This window comes from Puma concolor, chromosome E2, assembly GCF_028749965.1.
Source record: "Puma concolor isolate L17-30 chromosome E2, mPumCon1.1.hap2, whole genome shotgun sequence".
Taxonomy (NCBI): domain Eukaryota; kingdom Metazoa; phylum Chordata; class Mammalia; order Carnivora; family Felidae; genus Puma; species Puma concolor.
Window position 1 is genome coordinate 43,998,621 of NC_141681.1, and position 24,240 is coordinate 44,022,860.

The 24,240-nt window shown below is 50.8% G+C and overlaps 1 protein-coding gene across 1 annotated transcript; it reads left to right on the top strand.

Annotated features, from left to right (window-relative positions):
- Positions 1 to 3: 3 nt before the first annotated feature.
- On the top strand, positions 4 to 20,190 carry WTIP (WT1 interacting protein). Its single transcript, XM_086689617.1, has 8 exons — positions 4 to 685; positions 5,918 to 6,019; positions 15,684 to 15,751; positions 15,901 to 15,963; positions 16,128 to 16,258; positions 17,071 to 17,122; positions 17,777 to 17,845; positions 19,046 to 20,190. The coding sequence occupies exons 1-8, from the start codon at positions 4 to 6 to the stop codon at positions 19,184 to 19,186; spliced, it is 1,308 nt and encodes a 435-aa protein (XP_086545743.1). The 3' UTR covers positions 19,187 to 20,190.
- The last annotated feature ends 4,050 nt before the right edge of the window (positions 20,191 to 24,240 follow it).

The following is a 24,240-nucleotide window of genomic DNA, read 5'->3' on the forward strand; positions in this document are numbered from 1 at the left end:
GCCATGCAGCGCTCCCGGGCGGCCGCGGACGAGGCGGCCCTGCTCCTGGCCGGGCTGGCCCTGCGGGAGCTGGAGCCGGGCGGCGACTCTCCAGGCCGGGGTCGGCGGGGCGCGCGGCCCGCACCGGGAGACGAGGCGGCGCAGGCGCTGGGCCGCAGAGGGAAGGGCGGCGGCGGCGGCCCCGAGGCCGGGGCGGACGGACTGAGCCGTGGGGAGCGAGGCCCGCGGCGCGCGGCGGCCCCCGAGCTCAGCGCGCAGCCTGCGGGCAGCCCGCGGGCCAGCCTGGCGGGCTCCGACGGCGGCGGCGGCGGCGGCGGCGGCAGTGGCAGCGCCCGCTCCAGCGGCATCAGCCTGGGCTACGACCAGCGCCACGGCAGCCCGCGCTCCGGCCGCTCGGACCCGCGCCCCTGCCCCGGGCCGCCGTCGGTGGGCAGCGCCCGCTCCAGCGTGTCCAGTCTCGGCTCCCGCGGCTCGGCCGGCGCCTACGCCGACCTGCTCCTGCCCGGCGCCGGCCCGGCGCCGGCTCGCTCCCCGGAGCCTGCGGGGCCGGCCCCCTTCCCCCTGCCTTCGCTGCAGCTGCCCGCGGGCCGGGAGGGCGGCCCGAGCGCGGCGGAGCGACGGCTGGAGGCGCTAACCCGCGAGCTGGAGCGGGCGCTGGAGGCGCGCACGGCGCGGGACTACTTCGGTGAGCGAGCTTGGCCGTGGCTCGGCCGGGGGAGAGCGCGGGGTGGGCCGGGGTGAGAAAAGCGAGTCTCCGTGGGGCTGGGCAGAGGGTGTGTGAGTGCGAACCGCAGGGTCCGAGGTTTATTTACAGCCGCGACTTCGACTGTAGGTCTCTGGCCTAAGAAGGGGTTCCGGCAAAGTGAGTTGATGCACTCACTGCCTTACCTTTAAGAAAAAGTCATGCCAATAGGCACAATAAGCCATTTTCGGGTCATTTCTTCTTAACCCTTGGCACGTGCCTCTGCTCCTCCTGCACTGTGCTCCGTGATCAGCCGGGCAACCCCAGCACTGTAGGGACTGGTGCCCCCGTTCCCCCCAGGAGTGTGGGGAGTGGACAGGAGCAGAGAGTTGCGGTGGGCCGGGTACCACCGGACCCGCCTGACCTGCAGCTTTGGTAATGGCAGTGGCAAGGGGGCAGAGTGTGTGAGGGAGGGGACGCCCACCCTGAGGCCCACCACACCACACCCTGGGCTGTGTGGTGTATGCGGGCTGCTTCCAAAGGGAATCCTGCTTCACAGCATTTCAAAGCCCACCAGTCTCTTACGGCCTCCATTTCCCAGTCTGCCTTTGGCCTCCTGATCCCTAGTCCTTTGGATAATTCGGAGGCCTCTTACTGAGGCTGGAGGTTCTGAGAGGGGGCCTGGGGAGGGGGCTTCCCTTCCTCCATTACTGATAAGCAGGAAGGCAGACGCACCTGGCTCTGAGGGGGTGAGGGTGGGGGTGGTTATCTTGCTGGGCAGGACTGGGCTGTCCTGGGGTTTGTATCTTTTCATGCATTCATTCCAGCTAGCAGCTCAGGACCGCCCTGAACTGGATCTTGAGAGAGGAGGAGGCTGTATGTGACAGGCTAGATGGGGGCATTCCAGGCAGAAGGAAGAATGTGGGCCAAAGGAGGCATGTGAGGATGTGGACTGTTCTACTCTGCGCCCAGGGGTTATGTGGGCCACAGGGTGGGTCTGCCTTTAGGAGGGACACGCAGAAGAGTTTTGAGCTCATCTGGGAACATGGGGGTGAGCATTTGTGGTTTGGTAGGTGTTGTGGCTGCTGTCAGATGGCCTGGGAGCATGGAGGTGAGTTAGGAAGCTGTTGGCCTCTCGAGCCCGGCAGGTGCCGGGAGCCGAAGCTGCGGTGGGCTTCTGAAGAGAACGCCTCCAGTGCTCTCTCTGGGGGAGACTGCCTGTCTCCTGTCCCCGTGCACCACAGGGCCCATGTCGGGGTGGTTTCTGTGAGCCTCTGAGGTTACTCACGTATCTGTGTGCGAAGCTGAGGTGGCCAGACCCAAGCAGGCAGGGAGAGAGTGAAGGGCTGACCGCACGAGACCGCATAAGCTGGTGGGTCATCCTTTCGAAAGGGCCCATTGAATCCACCCAGGAGTGGGAGGTGAGCAATGGTACACCTTTTTTCCCAAGAGAAGCCAGATCCGGGTAACCTTTTCCTAATTTTTAAAACTATGGGCAACTATTTGCTTGAACTGCTGATAACTTAGTGCTGATATTTGACCTTTCGGAGCCATAGAAGTGGCAATTTCATACAATTCAACTTGAATAATACACAGTTTTGCAAAAGGAAGTCTACAGGTAGCATGAGCTCAAGTGATGTCTGCTATACCACATCCTCAGAGTGTGTCTTCCTCTCTGGGCCACCCCTTCTCCTTGGCCCTGGCACTTGCTGACCTCCGGGTCCCTCTCTCCATTCATTGATGGCTTTAGAACTTTCTCATCTCTCCTCACCAAGTTCCGCTGCTGGGAGCCAGCCAATAGCTTCAGACTTCCAGAACCTCTTGAACTTTGGTGGCCTCCCTGCCTTCTCTTGAGCCACCTCCTCCCAAGGTCACACCCTGTTTTTGTTTCGCTTCGGTTCTGACTGCCTCTTGGTCTCAGGACCTCTGATTCCTTGAATCACCTCTGCCCTGCAGAACTCTGACTCTGAGCCAGGACTGCTGCCCCCCTTTTTTGCTGCTATACCAATAGGCGTTGATGGTCTTGAACCTCTGTGATCTTCTGGGTGCCACCCATCTCCCTAAGCCTTGGTCAGTTCCCTCTTTTATTCCCTCAACAATCTTTCTGTTCCCTCTGGTCCCTGAGCTTGCTTTCTATTTTGCTGAGAAAACTGAGGTCAGCCGTTGCAGGCTGCCTGTTATTATCAGATCCACGTCTGGATCTGAGGATCAGGGTCATCCCACCCCCAACCCCCACCTCCTCCAATCTTCAGCTTTCCTCTTTCCACTGGACCTTTTTCTTTGGTTATAAATATGTCTTTAATGAAAGGGTCTTTCATAAAAAAAAAAAAATGGCAAGGAAAAAGCAAAGCCACACCTGCTTGGTCACAAAGTCTCAGTGGCATGCCCACCTCTTCCCATCCCAGTGTCTGGTTGGCATCGCCTTTGCTCGCCCGCCTCCCATCTCCCCTGAGCCATCTGTCTCCCCTCACGGGACTGAGCCAGCTCTTGCTAGACCCTGGTGGCGGCCCGGTGCAGGTGCTTGCCAGGCCTCGGTGGCCTGGTCTCACTGTTCCATCCCACAGGTGGAGTCCCCTCTCTTTGAAACGCTGTGCTCCCTGAATTTCGTGGGTACTCCATCTCCTTCGTCAGTGTCTTTTTATTAAAGAGACGAAAGCACGTATTTAGAAAAAAAAGCAAATGGAACCAAAAGCTAATCATCATACAAGGTCATAGCCTCTCCTCTTGCCCCACCTCCTGTCCTGCTTCCCGTGGAAAACTGACTTTTACTCTTCACTGTGGATTGTGGTAACTTAAGAAGGTGAGGTCAGGTTTTCAGACTTGATGGACAAGAGTAAGGGTGAGGGGGTAGGTCATTTTTACTTGCCAAAGGGAAGTCTAGCTGCAGATTGTGGGATGAATTATTGGGGGCCAGGCGGGGATACCTTGAGGACACTCTTGAAACGGACTTTAGGATGAGACTTGATGACTTTGAATCAGGCCAGTGGGAGTGAGGGGAGGGAATGAAGTCAAAATTAGGGAACAGAGTTGCTGAGATTCACAGTTGGAGGAGACAAGGAGGGTGGACCTGGATGCTCCCTGAAACCGAGCTACGCACAGGTGCCGTTTCCTGAGCAGGGACGCTGAGGCAAGAGCAGTTTTGCAGGAAATCCAGAGCTCTGCTCTAGACCTGCGGTGGTCTGAGGCCATCTGGGAGCTGGCTCAGTGACTCAGGAGAGAGGTGTGGACTGGGGCAGATCGCCAGGAGCCCTCTGCAGGCTGAGCCATTGCAGCAGGCCGGACTGCCCAGGGAGCCATGGGACAGCCACGTGTGGAGACTTGCAGGCATGTTGGCCTTCTGCATCTTCAAAACATTTGAGTTAGTAATTAATTTCAGTATGGAATAATTGCTGTTCTCCATTCTCCATTCTGGGTCCCCACCAGCCACCTTTACTTTCCTACCTGGTTTTGAGGGCGTCTGAGCTGGCCCTCCCTCCCCTGGGGAAAAAAACCCAGGCATGGGAGGCCCAGGACTGAGCAGGGAGTACCCAACAGAGCTGGGAAGGGAGAAGAGCCAGAAATCTAGGTGTGGGTCATAGCCTGGACATGAAAGAGGAGGAGCTGGTCCCACGGCTAGCAGGTTCGGGATGGGAGGTCTGGAGGTGTGCACAGTTAGGAGATGGCTGAATGTGGACTGAGCTTTCTTTCTTGACTTGACTTTCTTTCTTGACGTGGTGCTGATGGGGAAGAGGCTCAACCGTGGTTAAATGTTAAGGAGAGAGAGAGAGAGAGAGAGAGAGATGGTAGAAAGCGAGAGGGAGAGGGTGAGGGAGCATGTCCCGGAGCATCCAGAAGATTTAGGGTCTCAAGGGCCAGTGGAGCCTGTCTTCATGCCCTGTGGGGTACAGGAGATCCCGGGTAACTGTGAGGGGGGCTTCTGATGTCTGGGCTGGCCGCCCATGTTCTGGGTCTTCAGGAGGGCTGGCCAGGGAATCCCCGGGACTAGTGCCGGGCTTCCCCCTGGCGTTGCTGGTCACCCTTTTCCTTACTACCCCTCCCCTGCCTGCCGGGCACCCCACCCTGTGCTGCTAGGGGTGATCCCCAATTCTACCAGTAATCCCAGATGCCTGCATGGCAACTTCCTCCTTTCTTTCCTCTAGACCTTTGCTCAGATATCACCTGGTCACTGGGGCCTTCTTCACCACCCTAATTTAAAACTCACACACTTGGGGCACCTGGGTGGCGCAGTCGGTTAAGCGTCCGACTTCAGCCAGGTCACGATCTCGCGGTCCGGGAGTTCGAGCCCCGCGTCGGGCTCTGGGCTGATGGCTCAGAGCCTGGAGCCTGCTTCCGATTCTGTGTCTCCCTCTCTCTCTGCCCCTCCCCCGTTCATGCTCTGTCTCTCTCTGTCCCAAAAATAAATAAACGTTGAAAAAAAAAATTAAAAAAAACAAAACAAAACAAAAACCTCACACACTTGTTTCCACCAGAGATATTATTCATTTACCTGTTGTCGTCTGTCTCCCTCCGCTGGAACAGAGGCTCCTTGAGCGTGCCTTCCTCGGCGTGTTGCCGAGTCTCCAGCAGCTACACTGTGGGGCATGTGGCAGGCCAGCAAGGCCGCTGTGCCGATCAAACAAGAGAATCAATTCACCTTAGGACACAGATGAGGAAAGCTTGGCTGGGGTGGGTATGCCTGTGTGGTCTTTATTCTTTCTGGTTCACAGACCGCAGAAAGGATTTTCCCTCAGTCCAAGAGCAGGTCACTGGTGAAGGGATCCAGAATGACTTTCTAATATAAACATGTCATTAATATTTTTTTAAGTTTCTTTTTATTTATTTTCAGAGAGATAGAGAGCAAGCGGGGGGAGGGGCAGAGAGAGAGGGAGACAGAATCTCAAGCAGGCTCCGCACTGTGAGCGTAGAGACTGATGCGGGGCTTGAACCCGTGAACTGTGAGATCATGGCCTGAGCCAGAATCAAGAGTTGGACCCTCAACTGACTGAGCCACCCAGGTGCCCCCACGTATCATTAATATTTTGATGGCAAGGACGGCATCAGTTAGCCCTGACTCTGTGCCCGGTGCTCTGCTTACCTCTGAATCCTGAAACAACATCAAGAAACCCCCAGATACCATTATTGTCGCCAGGTCAGCCATTGGTAAATGAAGGCTCAGGAAGTTTATTCGCTGAGGGTTAGGCAGCATTAGGACAGTCATGGTGCTAACCTGGGCTCTCTCCTGCGTCTCTCCCATAGGTATTTGCATCAAGTGTGGGCTTGGCATCTACGGGGCAAGGCAGGCATGCCAGGCAATGGGGAGCCTGTATCACACAGATTGCTTCACCTGCGACTCCTGTGGTAGGTATCCTTTTCCCCGGCCCTCTTGCACCATGTCCTTGCACCCAAGTCCCAAGCTGATGGACCGCCCAGCTCTGGCCCAGGCTGGAGTGTGGAGGAGGCTGAATTGTAGTGCCTTTCCTCCTAGGCCTGGCCTGTTTGGGAGGTCCACGCCCCTGGGAAGATGTCCTGGGCCCTGGGGAGGGAGGTGTAGAACCAGGGCCTTTGGCGGCCACGGGGAAAGGAGGCCCCTCACCCAGCTTTGGGGCCTCCGTCCTGTGCAGGGCACTGATGTCTCCTGGCTGCCTGCGTGGGGCGCATGGAGCTAGTGCTATGCTTTCTGCCTGCCTGGGGTGTGGGGCTGGTCTTTTCCCTGCAATTTAGTTTTTCTCCCAAGTTTACATACAGCGTAAGCTATAAATGTTGTAATTTAACCTAAACAAAGTTACGAAAAGAAAAAAGTAACCATTATCTAACCAACCTAATACATCTGCTCTCTTGATTCTACTACTATCCCTTGAGGCTTTGCCCGTAAGCAAATATCTTTCATTAATTTATACTAAACATGTCAATGTTTTATCCTGTGGAAGTGTAATACATGCACTGTGTTAAGTCAGACAGTGCTGACAAGCTCTTTTTGCAAGAGTAAAAAACCACTCATCTTTCTACTCCTGGTCCCATTCCCCAGAGGCAGCCACTTGGTATTTTTTGGCAATTTCTTCTAGAAGACACCTCCGTATCTGTAACAAGCATACCGTGCTGTTTCTTGATGTAGCACTTTTAGACTGACTGACACTTTTGCTGTGACAGTTGAGGAACAGGTTCTGCCACCGCCTTTTTCTCTTCTCTCCTGTTTTCTCAGTGTACTTTAATCGTAAACTGTGGTTAAGTCAGTAGACCAGGTTTATGTTTCCTTAACTATTTAAAAATCCACTGCAGAGCGAGGAATTATACTGTGATTACACCCCCTTTTTGTCCTATAGTCTTTTACTTTTCCTGCATTTTTTTCTTTTTTTTTTTTAGCCCCCCCCCCCCTCCCCCCACCTTGTATTGGCTTACTTTGTATAGCTTCACTTCCCGCCTCCCCAGAGGCTCCATTATATCAGGCATCCTGCAGAGTTTCTATTGGGAGGTTCTTACCTCTCTTTACTCTGAGTTCATTGCCCTCTGGGACCCTTGTGGAGTGCTCATTCTGTGCCTTCCCGTGTGTACTCCCTGCATTGAATCCACTATTTCCTGGCAGCTTTTAGCTGCAGATTACAGAGAAACTGCTGAGGAGGCTTAACCTCTAAGAATATTTTTTGGCTCAGTGAACTGGGAGCCCAGAGATTGGGCTGGCTTCAGGCTGAGATTGATCTAGTGTCTCAGGCCCTATGAATAGCTTGGCTGGGTTTCGCTTGGGTTTGGTGTCTTCCTTAGGGCACCTTCTCTTATGGTGGTGAAATGTCTGAGGCAGCTTGAGACTTCCATTGGCACACCACTAGTCTGGAGGAAGAGGGGGCATCTCTTCTGGTTATGTTTTTGGAAACTTCTTTTCCAGAAAGCACCTGGCGTATATCTCCTTGTATGTCATTGGCCAGAGCATCTCACACATCCATTCCTGAACTAGTTTATTTGGTTGTTGGGAATGCTCTGGTTGATTGACTGACTTGCCTGAGTCTCTGAACCATTGCCATAATAAGGGAAGAGGAGTTATGTTTATACTAATCAAGCCCGCCTGTGGATAATGGGAATGGATTCAGGTTTCCCTTGAATGCAGCAGGCTGTCTGAGGTAAGGCTGAATACTGAACGCATCTTGGAGGAGAAGAGAAGAATCAAAGCTGTGGAACAATGTCCACAAGATTTTGCTGTCGTTGTCTAAGAAAGGGCATTTGGGAGGTCAGTGTTCTGAATTCTGCTGTGTCCAAAATGTCTTGATTCTACCCTCACACTTACTTCAGAGTTTGTGAATAGATTTCCAAATTTGAAGCAATTTTCACTCAGCATTTTTTTTTTTTTTAAGATTTTATTTTTACAGGGCGCCTGGGTGCTCAGTCGATTAAGTGTTCGACTGGGGCTCAGGTCACGATCTCGTAGTTTATGAGTTTGAGCCCTGCGTCAGGCTCTGTGCTGACAGCTCAGAGCCTGGACCCTGCTTTGGATTCTGTGTCTCCCTTTCTCTCTGCCCCTCCGCTGCTCATGCTCTGTCCTTCTCTGTCTGTCTCTCTCAAAAATAAATAAACATTAAAAAAAAGATTTTATTTTTAGGGTGCCTGGGTGGCTCAGTCGGTTAAGCGTCTGACTCTTGATTTCAGCTCAGGTCATGATCTCACGGTTTGTGAGTTCAAGCCCCACATTAAGCTCCATGCTGACAGTGGGGAGCCTGCTTGGGATTCTCTCTGCCTCTCCCCTGCTTGTGCACTCTCTCTCTAAAAAATAAATAAACATTAAAAAAAAAAAACAAAAAACCCATCCCTGGTTCATTAAAAGACCCCATGAAGCATTTGATAAAACAAACCACAGGCTCAGTCGGTTAAGTGTCCGACTTCAGCCAGGGTCATGATCTCATGGTGTGTGAGTTCAAGCCCCACGTTGGGTTCTGTGCTGACAGCTCAGAGCCTGTAGCCTGCTTCAGATTCTGTGTCTCCCTCCCTCTCTCTCTGACCCTTCCCTGTTCATGCTCTGTCTCTCTCTGTCTCAAAAATAAATAAACATTAAAAAAAAACCCATATACTGCCACATGCATAAGTTCTAAGGATTATTTTCCACAATATTTAACATACTTTCACATATCAATTAGAAAAAAGGACAAATAATTTAAAGTATTCTTCTATAGTTTGACTCTGATTTGTGTGGCTCTTGGTTTTCTTTTATTTGTCCTGCTTGGGGTTCATTTTGACTTCCAACTTGGGGAAAATCTCAGCTATTTTATTTTCAATAAAATCAGCTTTGATTCAATAAAATCAGCTTTGATTCAATTGCTTCTCTCCCATTCTATTATTTACTTCTAGAATTCAAATTAGAAATATTAGGTTTTCTCATTCTGTTGTGTCTCTTAACCTCTCCCTCATATTATGCACTTCTCTGTCTCTCATTCTGTTTAATTTCCTCAGATCTGTCTCCTGAAAGCTAAAATCCAGACCATTCATTTTTCTCTTCAACTGTGTTTAATCTCCTATTGAACTCTTTCATTGAGTTTTTTATTTCAGTGATTGAATTTTTTTTTATTTCTAGAAGTTCTTTTTGTTTCTTTTCTCAAATCTGCCTCAACATTTTTGATCATTTTTATCAAGATTGAAAATACACAGGGGCGCCTGGGTGGCGCAGTCGGTTAAGCGTCCGACTTCAGCCAGGTCACGATCTCGCGCTCCGTGAGTTCGAGCCCCGCGTCGGGCTCTGGGCTGATGGCTCAGAGCCTGGAGCCTGTTTCCGATTCTGTGTCTCCCTCTCTCTCTGCCCCTCCCCCGTTCATGCTCTGTCTCTCTCTGTCCCCAAAATAAATAAACGTTGAAAAAAAAAAAAAAAGATTGAAAATACACGAAGAGTGTAAAACACATTAATCTTGAGTATATTCCAGCTTGATACATTTGTACATGTCTACGTGCCCATGTAATCACCCTCCAGATCAAAGGGTAGAATATTTCCATCACCCCGTAAGAGTCCCTGATGCCCCTTCCCAGTCATCGGCACATGACTTTTGAGCTGTTTCCATAATTTGGGGATTATAAATAAACCTTTTATGAGTATTGCGTCTGTGCCCATTGATGGACATTTGTATTTATTTTTCTAACAGTGGAATTTCTGGGTCCTAGAGTAGCATCTGTGTGGCTTCAATATATGCTGCTAAGTAGTTTCCCATAGTAGAAGCAATTTATTATCCTGTTGGCAATGTATTAGAATTTCAGTTTTTCCTCCTTCCTACCAGCATTGTCTGTCTTCATTCTAGTGGGGGTGGCATGGTATATTAATGAGATTTTATTTATTTTTTATTTTATTTTTTAAAGTTTATTTCTTTTGAGAGAAAAGAGAAAACACGTGTGCCGCAGCAGGGGCGGGGCAGAGAGAGAATCCCAAGCAGGTTCATGCTGCCAGCACAGAGCCCGAGCCAGGGTTCAGTCCCACGATGGGTGAGATTATGACCTGAGCTGAAATCAAGAGTGGGAAGGCTTAACCGACTTCCCACTGAAAGAGTGGGAAGGTTTAATCAAGGCTTAACCGACTGAGCCACCCTATTAATGAGGTTTTAATTTGAATTTCTTGGATGAGAAGTGAAAACTCATACACCTTTTTATGTCTCTGTTGGCCTTTTTTTTTTTTTTAAAGTTTATTTATTTTTGAGACAGAGAGAGAAAGAGCATGAACGGGGGAGGGGCAGAGAGAGAGGGAGACACAGAATCTGAAGCAGGCTCCAGGCTCTGAGCCATCAGCCCAGAGCCCGACGCAGGGCTCGAACTCACGGACCGCGAGATCGTGACCTGAGCTGAAGCCGGATGCTTAACTGACTGAGCCACCCAGGTGCCCCTCTGTTGGCCATTTGAATGCCTTTGTTTGTAAAAATGCCTGTTGAAGTCTTTTGCCCATTTGTAGGTTGGGTGGTTTGACTTTTTTTAAATTGCTTTGTGCAAGTTCTCTGTGCACCTTGGATACATGTTGTGTGTTGGATATATGTGTTATAAATTCTTTTCCTAACCTATTCTTGCTTCATTACTTTGTTAATGATGTCTTCTGATGAAAAGAAAGTCACAGTAAAGTCCAGTTTACCTTTTTAAATTTGTTTTCAGTTATTGCTTTTAATGTCCAAGAAGTCTTTGTAATCTCATGTTTTGGACATCTGTTTCTATTTTGTAAGTGTATTACATGTTTGTATTCTGTATTGTGTCTAATTGTCCCCATATCTGATGTCTTTGAAGTCCCACTTCAATTGTTTATTGTTTCTCCTCACTCTTGGTCATGATACCTTGTTTCTTCACATGGTTTTATAATTTTTGATATAAAAACCGTATAATTTTTAAAGTCAGTCTGTGGGAATTTGTTGATGTCTGTGTTGAAGGTGCATTTCCCCAGGGAATATTCTATTTATTTATTTAAAAAAATTTTTTTTAATGTTTATTTTTGAGAGAGTCAGAGTGCAAGTGGGGGAGGGGCAGAGAGAGAGGGAGACACAGAATCCAAAGCAGGCTCCAGGCTCTGAACTGTCAGCACAGAGCCTGATGCAGGGCTTGAACTCATGGGCCACAAGTCTATGACCTGAGATGAAGTTGGACGCTTAACGCACTGAGCCACCCAGGCACCCCCCAGTGTTCTGATTTCTGCCACCATAGATTAGTTTTGTCTGTTCTAGAACTTCATATACATGAAGTCAAATGTATACTATTTTGTGACTGATTTGTTGTTGTTGTCGTTAAGCATGTCTCTTTTTTTTAAATTGTATATTAGTAGCACACTCCTTTTTATCGCTGAGTAAGATTTTATTGTATGAATATGCCACAGTTTGTTGATCTGTGCAACTATTGACAGATAATAAGATTGTGCTGTGAACGTTCTCGTACGGGTCATTTGTGGACAAATGTTTTCATTTCTCTCTCTCTCTCTCTCTCTCTCTCTCGGGTAAATTCCAAGGAGTGGAATTTCTGGGTCATAGGCTAAGTGTATGTTTAACTTCATAAGAGACTGCCAAACTGTTTTCCAAAGGGGTTGTGCTATTTTATCCTCCCACTAGAAATGTTAGAGAGTTGGGTTCTGCTACGTGTTTGCCAACAATTGATATTTTAGTCTTTTTAATTTTAACCATTCTAATGGGTGTGAAGTGGTATCTCATGATTTTAATTTGCATTTCCCTGATGACTAATAAGGTTAAGCATCTTTTTGTCTGCTTCTTGACCATTTATATCTTCTTTTATGAAGTCTGTTCAGGTCTTTTGTTCAGCTTTTGAATTGAGAGTTAGTTGTCTTAAATTATTTAGTTGTGAGGATATATATATTCTGAGTACAAGTTCTTTTCAGGATGCATGTTTTGTGAATACTTTCTCATAGTATGAATATTAAAAAAAAATTTTTTTTTTTACATTTATTTATTTTCGAGAGACAAGAGAGACAGAGAGAGTGTGAGCAGGGGAGGGGCAGAGAGAGAGGGAGACACGGAATCAGAAGCAGGCTCTAGGCTCTGAGCTGTCACCACAGAGCCTGTCGTGGAGCTCGAATCCATGAACCCATGACCTGAGCCCAAGTCGGATGCCTAACCGACTGAGCCACCCATGCGCCCCGGTATGAATAATATTTTTAATTAAGTTTATTATTTATTTCTTTTAGTAATCTCTACATCTAATGTGGGGCTTGAACTCATGACTCTGAGATTAAGAATTGCATGCTCTTCTGGGTGAGCCAGCCAGGCACCCTAGTGCCTGATAAATTTTAAATTTTGATGAAATTTAATATGTAATTTTTTTTTGTTTTATGGTTCTTGTTTTTGTAACCTAAAAATTTTTGGTTCTCTTTTAAGTCATGAAGATAGTCTCCTATGTTTTCTTCTAGAAGCTTTAAGTCTCGCTCTCTCTCTCTCTCTTTTTTTTTTTTTTTAATCTTTTAGATATTTTACTTTTAAGTAATCTCTACATCCAGTGTGGAGCTCAAAATCACAACCGGAGGTCAAGAGTTACATGCTCTTCTGACTGAGCCAGCCAGGTGCCCCTTAAGTTTCTCATTTCTATGTTGAGGTAGATAACCCACTTTGTGTTATATTTTTGTGTATGGTATGAGGCAAGGAATGGAGTTTCATTTTTTTTACATATTTGATTTTTTTCCTCCAGTTGTTCCAGCACCTTGTGCGGAAAAGACTTTGCTTTCCCACTTGTTTGTTTATTGAAATATCTATGGGTCTATTTTTGCAGTCTCTTCTGTTTTACTGATCTTTTTGTTTTTCCTTATTCTCATATTACACTGTATTGATTACTTTAAGTTTTAAGATAGGTAGGGTAAGTCTTCCAGCATTGTTGATCTTTTGCAAGATTATTTGGCTATTCTAGGTTCTTTGTATTTTTATATGAATTTTAGAACTGGAAGTCAGCCCTCAGCACAAGGGTTTTAAAGAAGAAAACCAAAATAGAATTGGAATGTCAGTTTCCACAAAAGAAATAAGAATGCTGGGATTTTAATTGTGTGGCATTGAATATATAGATCAATTTGAGGAGAACTGATACCAGAATATTTGAAGTTTGAAGTTGATTGTCAAGGACTGAGGTTTTTTTTCCCCTACTTGCAAGCTGGTAAGTTTATCTGCCACTGTGTCACCAATGCTGACTGAAGACATGAGCCTCCTGGGGGCAGGGACTCAGAGCACGGCAGGCAGGATGAGCTTCACGTTTGAATCATTCTGCACGAGTCCCACAGGGGTGACGCAGAGTGACCCAGGTGGATGCCGCACATGCAGTGGGTCTGGGTCTGTGTCATGGCTAGAGAACCCTGAGTTTAGGGAACCCTGATGTTTTATAATGGGCTGCCAGCAAAGCTCTCTGACCCTTGTTTCTGAGGAACACAGCATCTGTATTATATTGGACACCAAACAAGCCTGCTTTCTACTTCGGAGGGAGATAGCTATCTGTGTTTTTTTTTTTTTTTTTTTTTAATGTTTATTTTTGAGAGAGGGAGAGAGAGCGAGAGGGAGGGTCAGAGAGAGAGGGAGACAGAGGATCTGAAGTGGGCTCTGCATTGACAGCAGAGAGCCCAATATGGGGCTTGAACCCACAAACCATGAGATAATGACCTGAGCTGAAGTTGGATGCTTACCCAACTGAGCCACCCAGATGCCCCACAATGTCTGGTTTGTAAGTGGTTTGGTCCACAAATGTCCTTGGGATGGTAATTCACAATGAAAGCTGCCATTCCTCTGTAAGATGTGCAGAAATGTGAGAGACCCAATGGAGAGCTATCTTCCAGCAATGGTTTATCACTCTATTCATGTAGGTCTTCTGAAATTTCTCTCAGCAAAGTTTGGTTTGGCAGAGCAAGGGGCAGACTCATCTCTTGTTAAGTTTACCTCTTAGTATTTTACAGGGTTTTTTTTTTTTTTTGGATGATAGCATCCAATAAAATGCTGTTTTAAAAACTGTACGTTCATTTTCCAATCATTTGTTACCAGAATATAAAAATATATTTGATTTTCATATTCTGACCACCTGTCCTACAACCTTGCTAAACTCATTTATTACTTCTAGTAGGGTTTGCTTGTTTGTTTGTTTGTTTTGGTAGATGGCTTATGATCTTCTACACATCCTGATTAAAGATAGTTCTCCTTTTTCCTCTCCAAGCTTTTATTTTTTTTCACCCATCTCATTGTACGACCTAGGGCTTCTAGTCCAATGCTGAACCCTAAGGGGAAAAGCATCCACTATTTCACCATTATGTCTGATGTCAGCTGAGGGTTTCTCATGGGGGCCCTTTATCACAGGGAGGATGCTCCCTCCTGTTCCTGGTTAGGCACTGTGGGCTTTCTCCTGACGGGATGCCTCTAACAGCTGTGCCGGGTCTGCTGAGGCTCTTGTTTTGACAAGGACACGTCTTTCACCGGGGCTTTGTTACCTGGTGAGAGTTGTACTTCTTATGTTCATGGATGATGACAGTTCATTCTGGAATGTCTGCTCTGAGTTCCCCTGAAGCAAACGTATTTTATTTTATTTTATTTTATTTTATTTTATTTTATTTTATTTTATTTTATTTTATTTTATTTTATTTCATTTTATTTCATTTTATTTATTTCATTTTACTTTCATTTCATTTCATTTCATATCATTTTATTTTATTTTTGTGATGTTTATTTACTTTTGAGAGACAGAGAGACAGAGCGTGAATAGGGGAGGGGCAGAGAGAGGGAGACACAGAATCCGAAGCAGGCTCCAGGCTCTGAGCTGTCAGCACAGAGCCCGACGCAGAGCTCAAACTCACGAACTGTGAGATCGTGACCTGAGCCGAAGTCGGATACTTAACCGAATAAGCCACCCAGGCACCCCTGATGTGAATGTATTTTAAAATGACAACCTCTTTTTCTTTTTTTAATTTTTTTTTTTAACGTTTATTTATTTTTGAGACACAGAGAGACAGAGCATGAACAGTAGAGGGGCAGAGAGAGAGGGAGACACAGAATCGGAAACAGGCTGCAGGCTCTGAGCGGTCAGCACAGAGCCCGATGCGGGGCTTGAGCTCACAGACTGTGAGATCATGACCTGAGCCGAAGTCGGACGCTCAACCGACCAAGCCACCCAGGTGCCCCTAAAATGACAACCTCTTAACACAACCTGTCAGTGTGTTTAATCTTTTAAAAAAGAATTTTTTTTTAAATGTTTATTTATTCTTGAGAGAGACAGAGCGTGAGCAGGGCAGGGGCAGAGAGAGGGAGCCACAGAATCCGAAACAGGCTTCAGGCTCTGAGCTGTCAGCACAGAGCCTGACGCGGGGCTCGAACTCACGGACCGCGAGATCGTGACCTGAGCCGAAGTCAGACACTTAACTGACTGAGCGACCCAGGCACCGCTGTTTAATCTTTTAAAAAGATTTATTATTATAACAGTAGTAGCCTAATATGAAAGGGAAATGTTAAAATCTGCCCATAATCTGCTTCTCGTCTGTTGGAGGAGAGTCCTGAGACATGGAAGCAGGGGCCCCATCCCCGGGTTCCAGCGGCCCAAGGACCCTTCTCGATACTCGTCCTTGCAGGGAGACGACTTCGAGGGAAGGCGTTCTACAACGTGGGTGAGAAAGTGTACTGCCAGGAGGACTTCCTGGTGAGTCAGAGCTGGGCCCTGGCAGGTGCCAGGGGAGGGGAGGGGACCCTCCTGCTGCACATGGAGACCTGGGCCCAGGAGGCAGGTGCTGGCTGGGCAGGGAGTGCCCCTCTGTCACACGACATCCTGGATCCTTTGTCTCCTCTCAGTACTCTGGGTTCCAGCAAACAGCCGACAAGTGTAGTGTGTGTGGACACCTCATCATGGAGATGGTGAGAACCTCCCCCAGCCTCCTGGAACCCCTCTGACATGGGTGGTCTTAGGACCCACCCTTTCACCTGTTGCAGACCTGCCGAGGGCTCAGAGCCAGAGCCTCTTCTGGGGGCTGTGCTGAGCCTTCCGTCTGCACTGACCCTTCAGTGCCTCCCACCCCCAGATCCTGCAGGCCCTCGGGAAGTCCTACCACCCAGGCTGCTTCCGGTGCTCAGTGTGTAACGAGTGCCTGGACGGGGTGCCCTTCACTGTGGATGTGGAGAACAACATCTACTGCGTCAGAGACTATCACACGTGAGTGGCCAGCACTGTTGGGGTGGGTGTGACTCCCGCTGTTTCTCCTGCCTCCCCAGGAAGCATTTTTCCAGCCTGCCTGTCTGTGTTCTCCATTCTTGGCCTTTTTACTTCCAGCCTCCCCTTGTGTGCTCAGCGGCTGGGGCAAAGCATGGCTCTCTGCCTTGAACCCTCTCTTGGGTGATTCAGCCACCAGCCATCTCTCTCCCCTCCCCACCTTTACCTGCATGCGCCCCTCCTCCTAGTGGTGGGGGCTCTCCTGGCTGCCCCACCCAGCATCTATCCCTTTGCTCCCAGGGCCAGGTTTGGCCTCTTCTGCCTGGGGTGGTGGCTTGGGAGTCTCTGTAGAGTCCCTTCCCTGCCTGTCTGGTATCCATGTGAGAGGCCAGTCCCTTCTCCCCAGCTGTGGCTCTAGGCCCAGCCCTCAGAGTTCTGGTCTTGTGCTACAGCCTTGCATGGGGTTGGTGCACCGCATGGATCCCTGGTACTCCGTGTGGAGCCAGGCTTTGCAGGGGTCTCAGCTAGGGGTGGCCCAAACCTGGATGTTAGGGGGCAGGGAACTCACAGGAAGTGTGAGGGAGAGGGTAGGGAGAAATGGAAGCCGTCCTGGAGGAGGTGATGGGGTGGAAGTGAGTTGGGAACCAGTTAAAAGGCCAAGAAGGCACCGCAGAGGCTGCTCCCACACCAGTGTGTCCACACAAGGAAAGGGGTTCTGACGCTTGGGCCATGTCATGGGGCTACTGTGGGTGGGTCTGCCTTTGGGCCCTTGGCCTCTGGCAGCTGGTCACTTCTGGTTTTCTTTATTCCTCCAGGGTTTTTGCACCGAAATGTGCCTCCTGTGCCCGTCCTATCCTCCCTGCACAGGTAGGAACCACTCACCTGGAGATGATCAGGTGTCTGGCCCAGCCTGGCCTCTGCCCCAGGTTGGCCCCAGGTCTTGGGCCCCTGTGGGAGGGATGCGGATGCTCCCGCCCCATATCCCTCAGGGCCGAGGGTTGCGTTGTGCCCATGCACGCAGGGTGCACGTGTCCCTGCATGAGTTAGAGAGAAACGGTGGCCCTCAGCTCCTTTGCCCAGGATCGCCCCCTGTCTGTTAGCTCTGCAGGCTGAGGTGGTGGGAGGAGCACACAAGAGGAGGATGCAGTCTATGCAGGAGACACCATCGGGTGGTGCACCTCTCTTGGCATGGGGTCTCCCACACGTCGGTTCTGCCCCAAGCTACCGTGCCTGGGGAGGCCGGACTGGCTCTGGTCGTCCCTGACTGCAAAGAACTGAAGAGAACACGTATACACACATTTGACACCTGTGTGACGGCTCTCATAGACGTGTGTGTGCGGTTGGGTGCAGCTGCAGGAGGGTGTCCATTCCTGTGCACCTGCTGATGCCATTCTGGCCGCGGAAGCACTGAAGCCAGTGCTCACGTGGGCGTGAATGCACACCTGCCATGACAAGACCGTGTTGTGTAGTAGGTGTGTGCACTACACACAATTGTGTGCAAAACCCCATCTCTTCCTCCAGGGCTGTGAGACAACCATCCGTGTGGTGTCCATGGACAGAGACTACCATGTGGAGTGTTACCACTGTGAGGTGAGCCTGGGCCCTGCTGGAGGGCTGGTGGCTAGTGCGGTCCCCCTCCACATGGATCTCCTTTTCTCTAGGTCTTCTGTGGACCCACCTCCTTGTTTATGTCCCCATTCTCCCTGTCCTCCCTAGAGAGCCCTCCCCAAGATATGTTCTCAGCCCGTTTCTCATTCAGTCAAATATTTACCGAGGATTTACAGCATGTGGGCTGTTGGGGATATACAGAGAATAAAATAAAGAGTCCCTACGCTTATGACAGCGATGAGTACTCAGGCAGGGCTGGAGCATATAGGGCTTGTCAGAGCGTATAGGAGGCCTTGGAGAATCAGGGAAGGCTTTCTGGAGGAGCTGACACCCAAGCTAAGATCTGAAAAATGACTGAGTTAGCCAAGGACAGTCAGTAAGAAAGACAGTAAGAAAGGCACTTCCAGGCAGTGGAAGCAGAATGTGCTTAGGTGTGAGGGTGAATGTGTTGTTTTGTGTCACTGGAGAAGTTGGCAGGAGCTGGGGACATAAGGCTATATATGAGCTGAAGAGTATGGGCTTATTCTGAGGGCAGTGGAGAATGATCCAAAAGGATGACATGATGGCATGAGGATTTTAGAAAGGGTGCTCTTTGCCATCAGAGAATGCATGGAGGAAGAGGGAGGGTGGCTGGGGTTCCCTGAGGAGGTTGTTGGAGGCGAGGTTGTGGTCCTGGGTTCGGGGTGGTAAACTGAGTTGCGTGAAGGTCAGGCAGTAAAAGGGACTGGATTCAGCCAATGACTAAACGTGGCAGTTTGGGGGTTGGAAGGTGTCTATTAGGATCCCCCGAGAGCTAGACATGCTGGAGTTCAAAGACTCTGGCTGCAGGTGTAGGAATTTGGGAGTCATTGGCACGTGTAGCTCTCTCCTTCCTCATACTCCACTCTGAGCTTTCTAATTGCCTTGGCCTCCCCAAATTCTCAATTCAAGAAGACCCCTGGGCCCTCTTTGGGCAGCCTGGACAATCCCTTCAGGTAGTAACTTGCGCAGTTGTACGGCTTACCTCTAGTTTCTCTTCTCTCAGAGATCACTGGCCTGCCTTGTCTGTTGTCTGTCCCCCGCCCCCAATCAAAGTCAAAGCCCTTTGCAAGTTGCACAGGGCCCCGCAGATCCGCCCCGCCCCATTACTCTCAGGCGCCCCCCCCTCGCTCACTCTGGGGTTGGGGCTGTGTTCTTCCCTAGGACTGCGGGCTGCAGCTGAGTGGGGAGGATGGACGCCGCTGCTACCCCCTGGACGGCCACCTGCTGTGCCGCCGCTGCCACCTGCGGCGCCTCAGGCCCGGGCCCCTCCCCTCACCTGCGGTGCACGTCACGGAGCTCTGAGCCGGGAAAGGAGCCCACGCTGCGGACCCGCGTGCGTGCGTGTGTGCGACAGAGAGCGCCCCCGGGCGGGACGGGTGACCCGACCCGGTCGGCGTCGGAGCTCTGTGTCCCACGGGGGGCGCCGCTGCCGCGCTTCCGCCTCACCCCCACCCACGTGCCACCAAGCTGCTGTCCGAGGGGCCGGCCCCGCGGCGTAGCTGCTTCTATTTATTCACCGTCTGTGCCTCCTCCGGCCGCTCCCTTCCTTCCAGCCCCTACCCCCTCGCCCCCCCCCCCCCCCCCCCCCCCCCCCCGCACGCCGGCCTTGCGTTCCCGGGGCTGCTGCGCCCCGCGGCCCCGGGCGGGCTCCCAGACCGCCGTGGGGCACCAGCTGAGGACGCAGCCGCCTTCGCCTTCGCGAGCAGGGGCGCGGGCCGCCTTCTTCCTCCTCCTCGCACTGGCCTGGGGGCGGGAGTGTTTCCTTGTTCAAAAGGGGCCCCGCCTGAAATCGCTCCTGGGGCAGGGGTGGTCTGGCAGGTGGCGGTTGACGGAGGGCACGCGTGTTTGTGTGTCTCATAAGCGCCTTTGGTGGGTGGGAAGGGTGTCCTTTTTGGGCGGGGTCACAGGAGAGGGGAGACGAATGACACCTTTGTGGAGTGGGGCCCTCGAAGGAGCCCTGCCTTTGGCCACCGGGATTCTGAAGGGTGTTTTCAGCCACAATCCCGCCCAGGTCTCCCCATCCCTCCCTCCTGGCTTGGGGTCCGCTTCCCCCTCGGCCCCCCTCCCCTCGCCATCCTTCAGCCTTGGGAAAAGAACCTTCTCACGCAAAATTTCCAGCCACAGGGCTCGGTCGAGAGAGACCACGAGAGGGCGCCCTGTCCCCGTGGCAGGGAGAACACCTGTTGCAGGAAAGCACTCTGTATCGGGCTCCACGACAAAAGCGTATGATTTGACTTAAATTAAGTTTTTCCTTTGAGAATATTTTCATTTTCTTTAAAAGAATATAGTTTTCTTCTAAAAACTTGGCCCACGGTTGTTATTTCTTAGAAAAACTACAAAAAACAGATGTCCAATTTGGAGATCATTTAGCTAGTTTCCAGGTGGAAAAAACGTTGTAGTTTTCACTATTTTTGTGTAAATCCCTCTAAAATTTCAAAATATGTGTTTGCTTTTCAGACTTTGGAATAATGTGGGGTTTTGTTGTGTCAGCGTTTGAAGAACAGTGACCTAATGTGGTTTGGGGGAATGTAGATTAATTTTCTTTCTGACACGCTAGCATTGGGAAGCTAGGACTTCTCAGTGATGGCTTATGTTGGATTTGCAACTGTGGGTGGTTTCTGCGGCAAGAGACCCCTAATCATGATAAGCCATCAATGGGATATTTTTTAATGTTTATTTATTTTGAGAGAGAGAGTGTGAGCGGGGGAGAGGAAGAGAGGGAGAGTGAGAATCCCAAGCAGGCTCCGGTCTGTTCCCACACAGCCTGATGCGGGGCTTTGATCCCACGAGCGGTGAGATCATGACATGAGCTGAAATCAAGAGTCTGACTCTTATCCAGCCGAGCCACCCAGGCGCCCTATCAATGGAATATTCCAATTTAAGTCCATTTGTGCCTGAACCACTTCCTCTTGGCAACTGTTCTTGCCCTGCCTTCCCTCCTCTTAGATGTGGGTCTTTTTGCTTGTAGGATCATCAGCAGGGGAAACTGCGTAGGAACCAGAAGGTTGCCCGGATTGCCTCTTGGGATTCACAGGAGAGGAAGTGGCTGCCATTAGGGACCAGCTGGGCTGAGGCCTGGCGCTGGGAGGCCCCCTGGTGGGCTGAGGAAGCAAGTACATGGGAAGTTTAGTGTTTGTTAACTAAGTGTTTATTTAAATGCAGAAGTTGTCTGAGATGGGGGAAGTGTGTGTTTTCTGAGAAGGGGGCTTCAACAGGATAAGGGTGGCTTCTTGGAGGAGGTGATCCCAACGGGACAAGAGAGATGGCATTTCAGGAATGAGAGGCTGTTTCTGGCTTTCTCTTTCTCTTGAGCTGGGCTGCTTTGCTTTCTAGCCAGTTTTACAAAGCTTTCTTCTCATTGCCCTCTTTATTGCTTCTGATGTCAAAGCTGCTTTGCCGTTGGTTTCTCCTTTTTGCAAACTCAGCTCTTATCTTTTCTCTTCCTTTGTGCTGTGGAGGTGGCTCCTGAGCTTCCAGCCAGGGAGGTCACCATTGCCTTCCACACCTGCTCCAGCCTGGTTACCATACTTCCCTTATTCAGCTGGATTGAGTCATCACAGTGTGGAGCCTCACTTCGAGTTCATGTGTCGTACTTTGTCTCATGACCCTGGGGGGCAGTGGCCTCATCTCTGGCCACACTTTGCCCTTTTTCTTTGGGCTTCAGGGCTCTGTATTGCCTCTGTCAGGACTGGTGACCACCACTATCCCTCTTACCACAGGGCCTTTGCACATGCACTTCCTTTGCCTGGATCCACTCCCTGCTCAGGGCTTTACTTCCTTGTTAAATCCTTCAGATCTCAGCCACAGGAATACATCAGGCTTCCAGTTATTACACTTCACTGAACACATAGAATTTGGGGGCCCTGCTCTGCCAGCTCATTTTCCAAAAGCAGCATCTTCCAGTCCATTTTCAGGAGTTACACTGATCTGATGGTTGTTGAGACTGAAGAAGCAGTGTGAGAGCCAGACTTTGAGCCCGGTAGATTGCCCATGACCCTCCAACACTGGGGGCCAAATCCACCTGCTGCTAGGATATCTCCCCTGATATTGGCACCTAGTGACACTAACTATGCCTTTGATCACAGCTGTACTTTTATGTATCGTATTCAGGTTTGTCTCCTCCCTAGATTGGTGAGCTCTCTAGGCTAGGATCTGTCTGCATTGTTCACTTTTGTCTCCACAGTGCCCAAGCCAGACCCTGCCCTGGCCTTTAGGGTCTCAACTCAAGACCCCACAACCCCATTGGTTTGCAAGTCCCAAGTTCCGCCTTAGTTGCCCAGTGAAGGAGCCACAGGTGGGAGATAAATGTCCAAGAATAGGGTTTACACAAATACTATACACACTGCACATAAGATGTGTGCAGGTGTGTCCCAGGTAGCTCATTCCCATCTGTGCCTTTGTGCTAGGGTCTTGGTTCAGTACCCATGCCTTTGAGTACCAGGTCCACTGCTGTGTGTGTGTGTGTGTGTGTGTGTGTGTGTGTGTGTGTGTGAGAGAGAGAGAGAGAGAGAGGGTGGGGGGGAGAGAGAGAGAGAGAGAGAGTCTGGAAGGTGGGCCCTTGGAGGGTTCTGGGAGTGGGTCGTGGGCATGGGGTGCTTTCATGGTCCTAGGAGGAAGGGGATGGTGCTGACTCCTCCCAGTCAGTACTTCTAACCCCTGGTCAGGAAACAAAGATGAGAGCATGCTGAGCTGCAGGTGAACTTGAGTGACTTCTGCGGGCTTGCTCTGGAGGGTCTGGAAGGGGTGGGCAGTTGGGGCAGTGTTTATGGGACCTGGGAGGGGTTGGGCATGGAAACTCACAAAAGCAGAACTCCGGAGAGCAACATGGCCCAAGGAATGACTTGGGGACAGTGGGCCAGCCTGTGGCGGTAACGGGGTGATGCAGTGATGGGTGGGGCTATGCTCACCACCGGCTTCTCCCACCTTAATCGCCATCTTGCTTCCAGGTAGCAGATGCTCCCTGGGAGGGGCGAGGGCTGCAGCAGCTGTGGGGGATGGGAGTAGTCTCAGTCTTCGGGGGCTCCAGGAGGGCTGTGGGTTGGGATCTGAGGACTTGTCTGGGATTGGGGGAGGCACACAGGTTTGCTGGTGACCTTCCACCCAGTGCCGCTCTGGAGGAACTGGCCCTGCGTGTTGTGTGTGGGCATCGGGTCTCTGTGCCCCCCTGAGTGGGTGTGGCAGGCCCCTGGCTGGGAGAGGGGTGCATGCTCTGGGGACTGGGTGACTGCTTGGAGTGGGCCTGGGTGGGGGGCTCAGAAGGGAGGGGCCGTAATGCCTGGTAGAGGTGGGGAGGCCCCTACAGAGCCATCCTGGGAGGAGTTCTGTGTGGCCGCGTCTCCTGGGCTGGCAGGACCATTCTGAGGCAGTAGACATCAGGTGCCTGGATCCTGGAGAGCCCAGGGTGTGTCTGGGTCCTGGGGAACCTGGAGAACCCAAGAAGGACACAACTGGAGTGGCAGGGTGCCTTCTCCCTTTCTTTTTTCTCTGGCCCGGAGAACACTGCCGGGGTCCCCTCCCTGAGCCTGGGTGTGTGTGTCACAGGTTGACCTTTTCCTGTCCTACAAAGGAGAGCCTTGGAGGCTGTCCTTCTCCAAGGACCTCAGGCCCCCCCCACCCGGGCCAGAGGGACGGTGACCCTAAAACATCTGGTACTTGGCAGGGAAGTGCCCAGTAGTGGTGTCAGTGTGCCTGTCACATCCTGACCTGTCTGTGCCCAACCACTCCCCTGTCATTCCTGTTGTCCCACACCAGTGCACACCCTCTCCATGTCTGCTGTGCAGGTGGACCTGCATGTCACACACACCTGCCCTGCCCACTGGTTACCCCACCTTACTTGCCTGCGTTTACCAGCCTGTCCCAGGCACCTGTGTGACTCAGCTGGCTCACTTCTCTGTGACGGTGCCTGGGCCATCGGTGTCCTTGGCCACGGTCAGCCTTGTGGACCTTGTGGGTGGGGCTCAAGCCCAGGAGAGGCATTTCACCAGGCCCAGTGTTTATCATCCTCCTTGCATCCCAAATTGTTTTGGAAACACCATCTTCCACCTGAGCCAGCAATGCCTCCTTACCTTGGCCCTCTGCCTGGTGTAGATTTCAGCCAGGATCTGTCATTGCAGCCAGATGGGGGCTTTGAGTCTCAGCCTGCCCAGCTCAGCTCAGCTATCTCCCGCCATCCCTGCAATGTGGTCTACCATGACCGTGGGGAGAGGGCCTTCCTCTGATGGTGGACAGGTCTTTTGGGGAGTGGAGAGGAGTGCCTATGGGGATCAAAGAAGGCTGTGTCTGCCAGGGGACAAATTGACGAGGCTGGTGCCACGTAGACTGGGAGGCAGAAGTGGTTGTGTGTGGGGGTCAGGAGC

Coding starts and splice junctions, on each gene's coding strand:
- WTIP (XM_086689617.1), top strand. CDS start 4: ATGCAGCGCTCCCGGGCGGCCGCGGACGAGGCGGCCCTGCTCCTGGCC. Junction 17,123..17,776: donor GTCCTATCCTCCCTGCACAG/GTAGGAACCACT, acceptor CTCTTCCTCCAG/GGCTGTGAGACAACCATCCG. Junction 17,846..19,045: donor TGGAGTGTTACCACTGTGAG/GTGAGCCTGGGC, acceptor GTTCTTCCCTAG/GACTGCGGGCTGCAGCTGAG.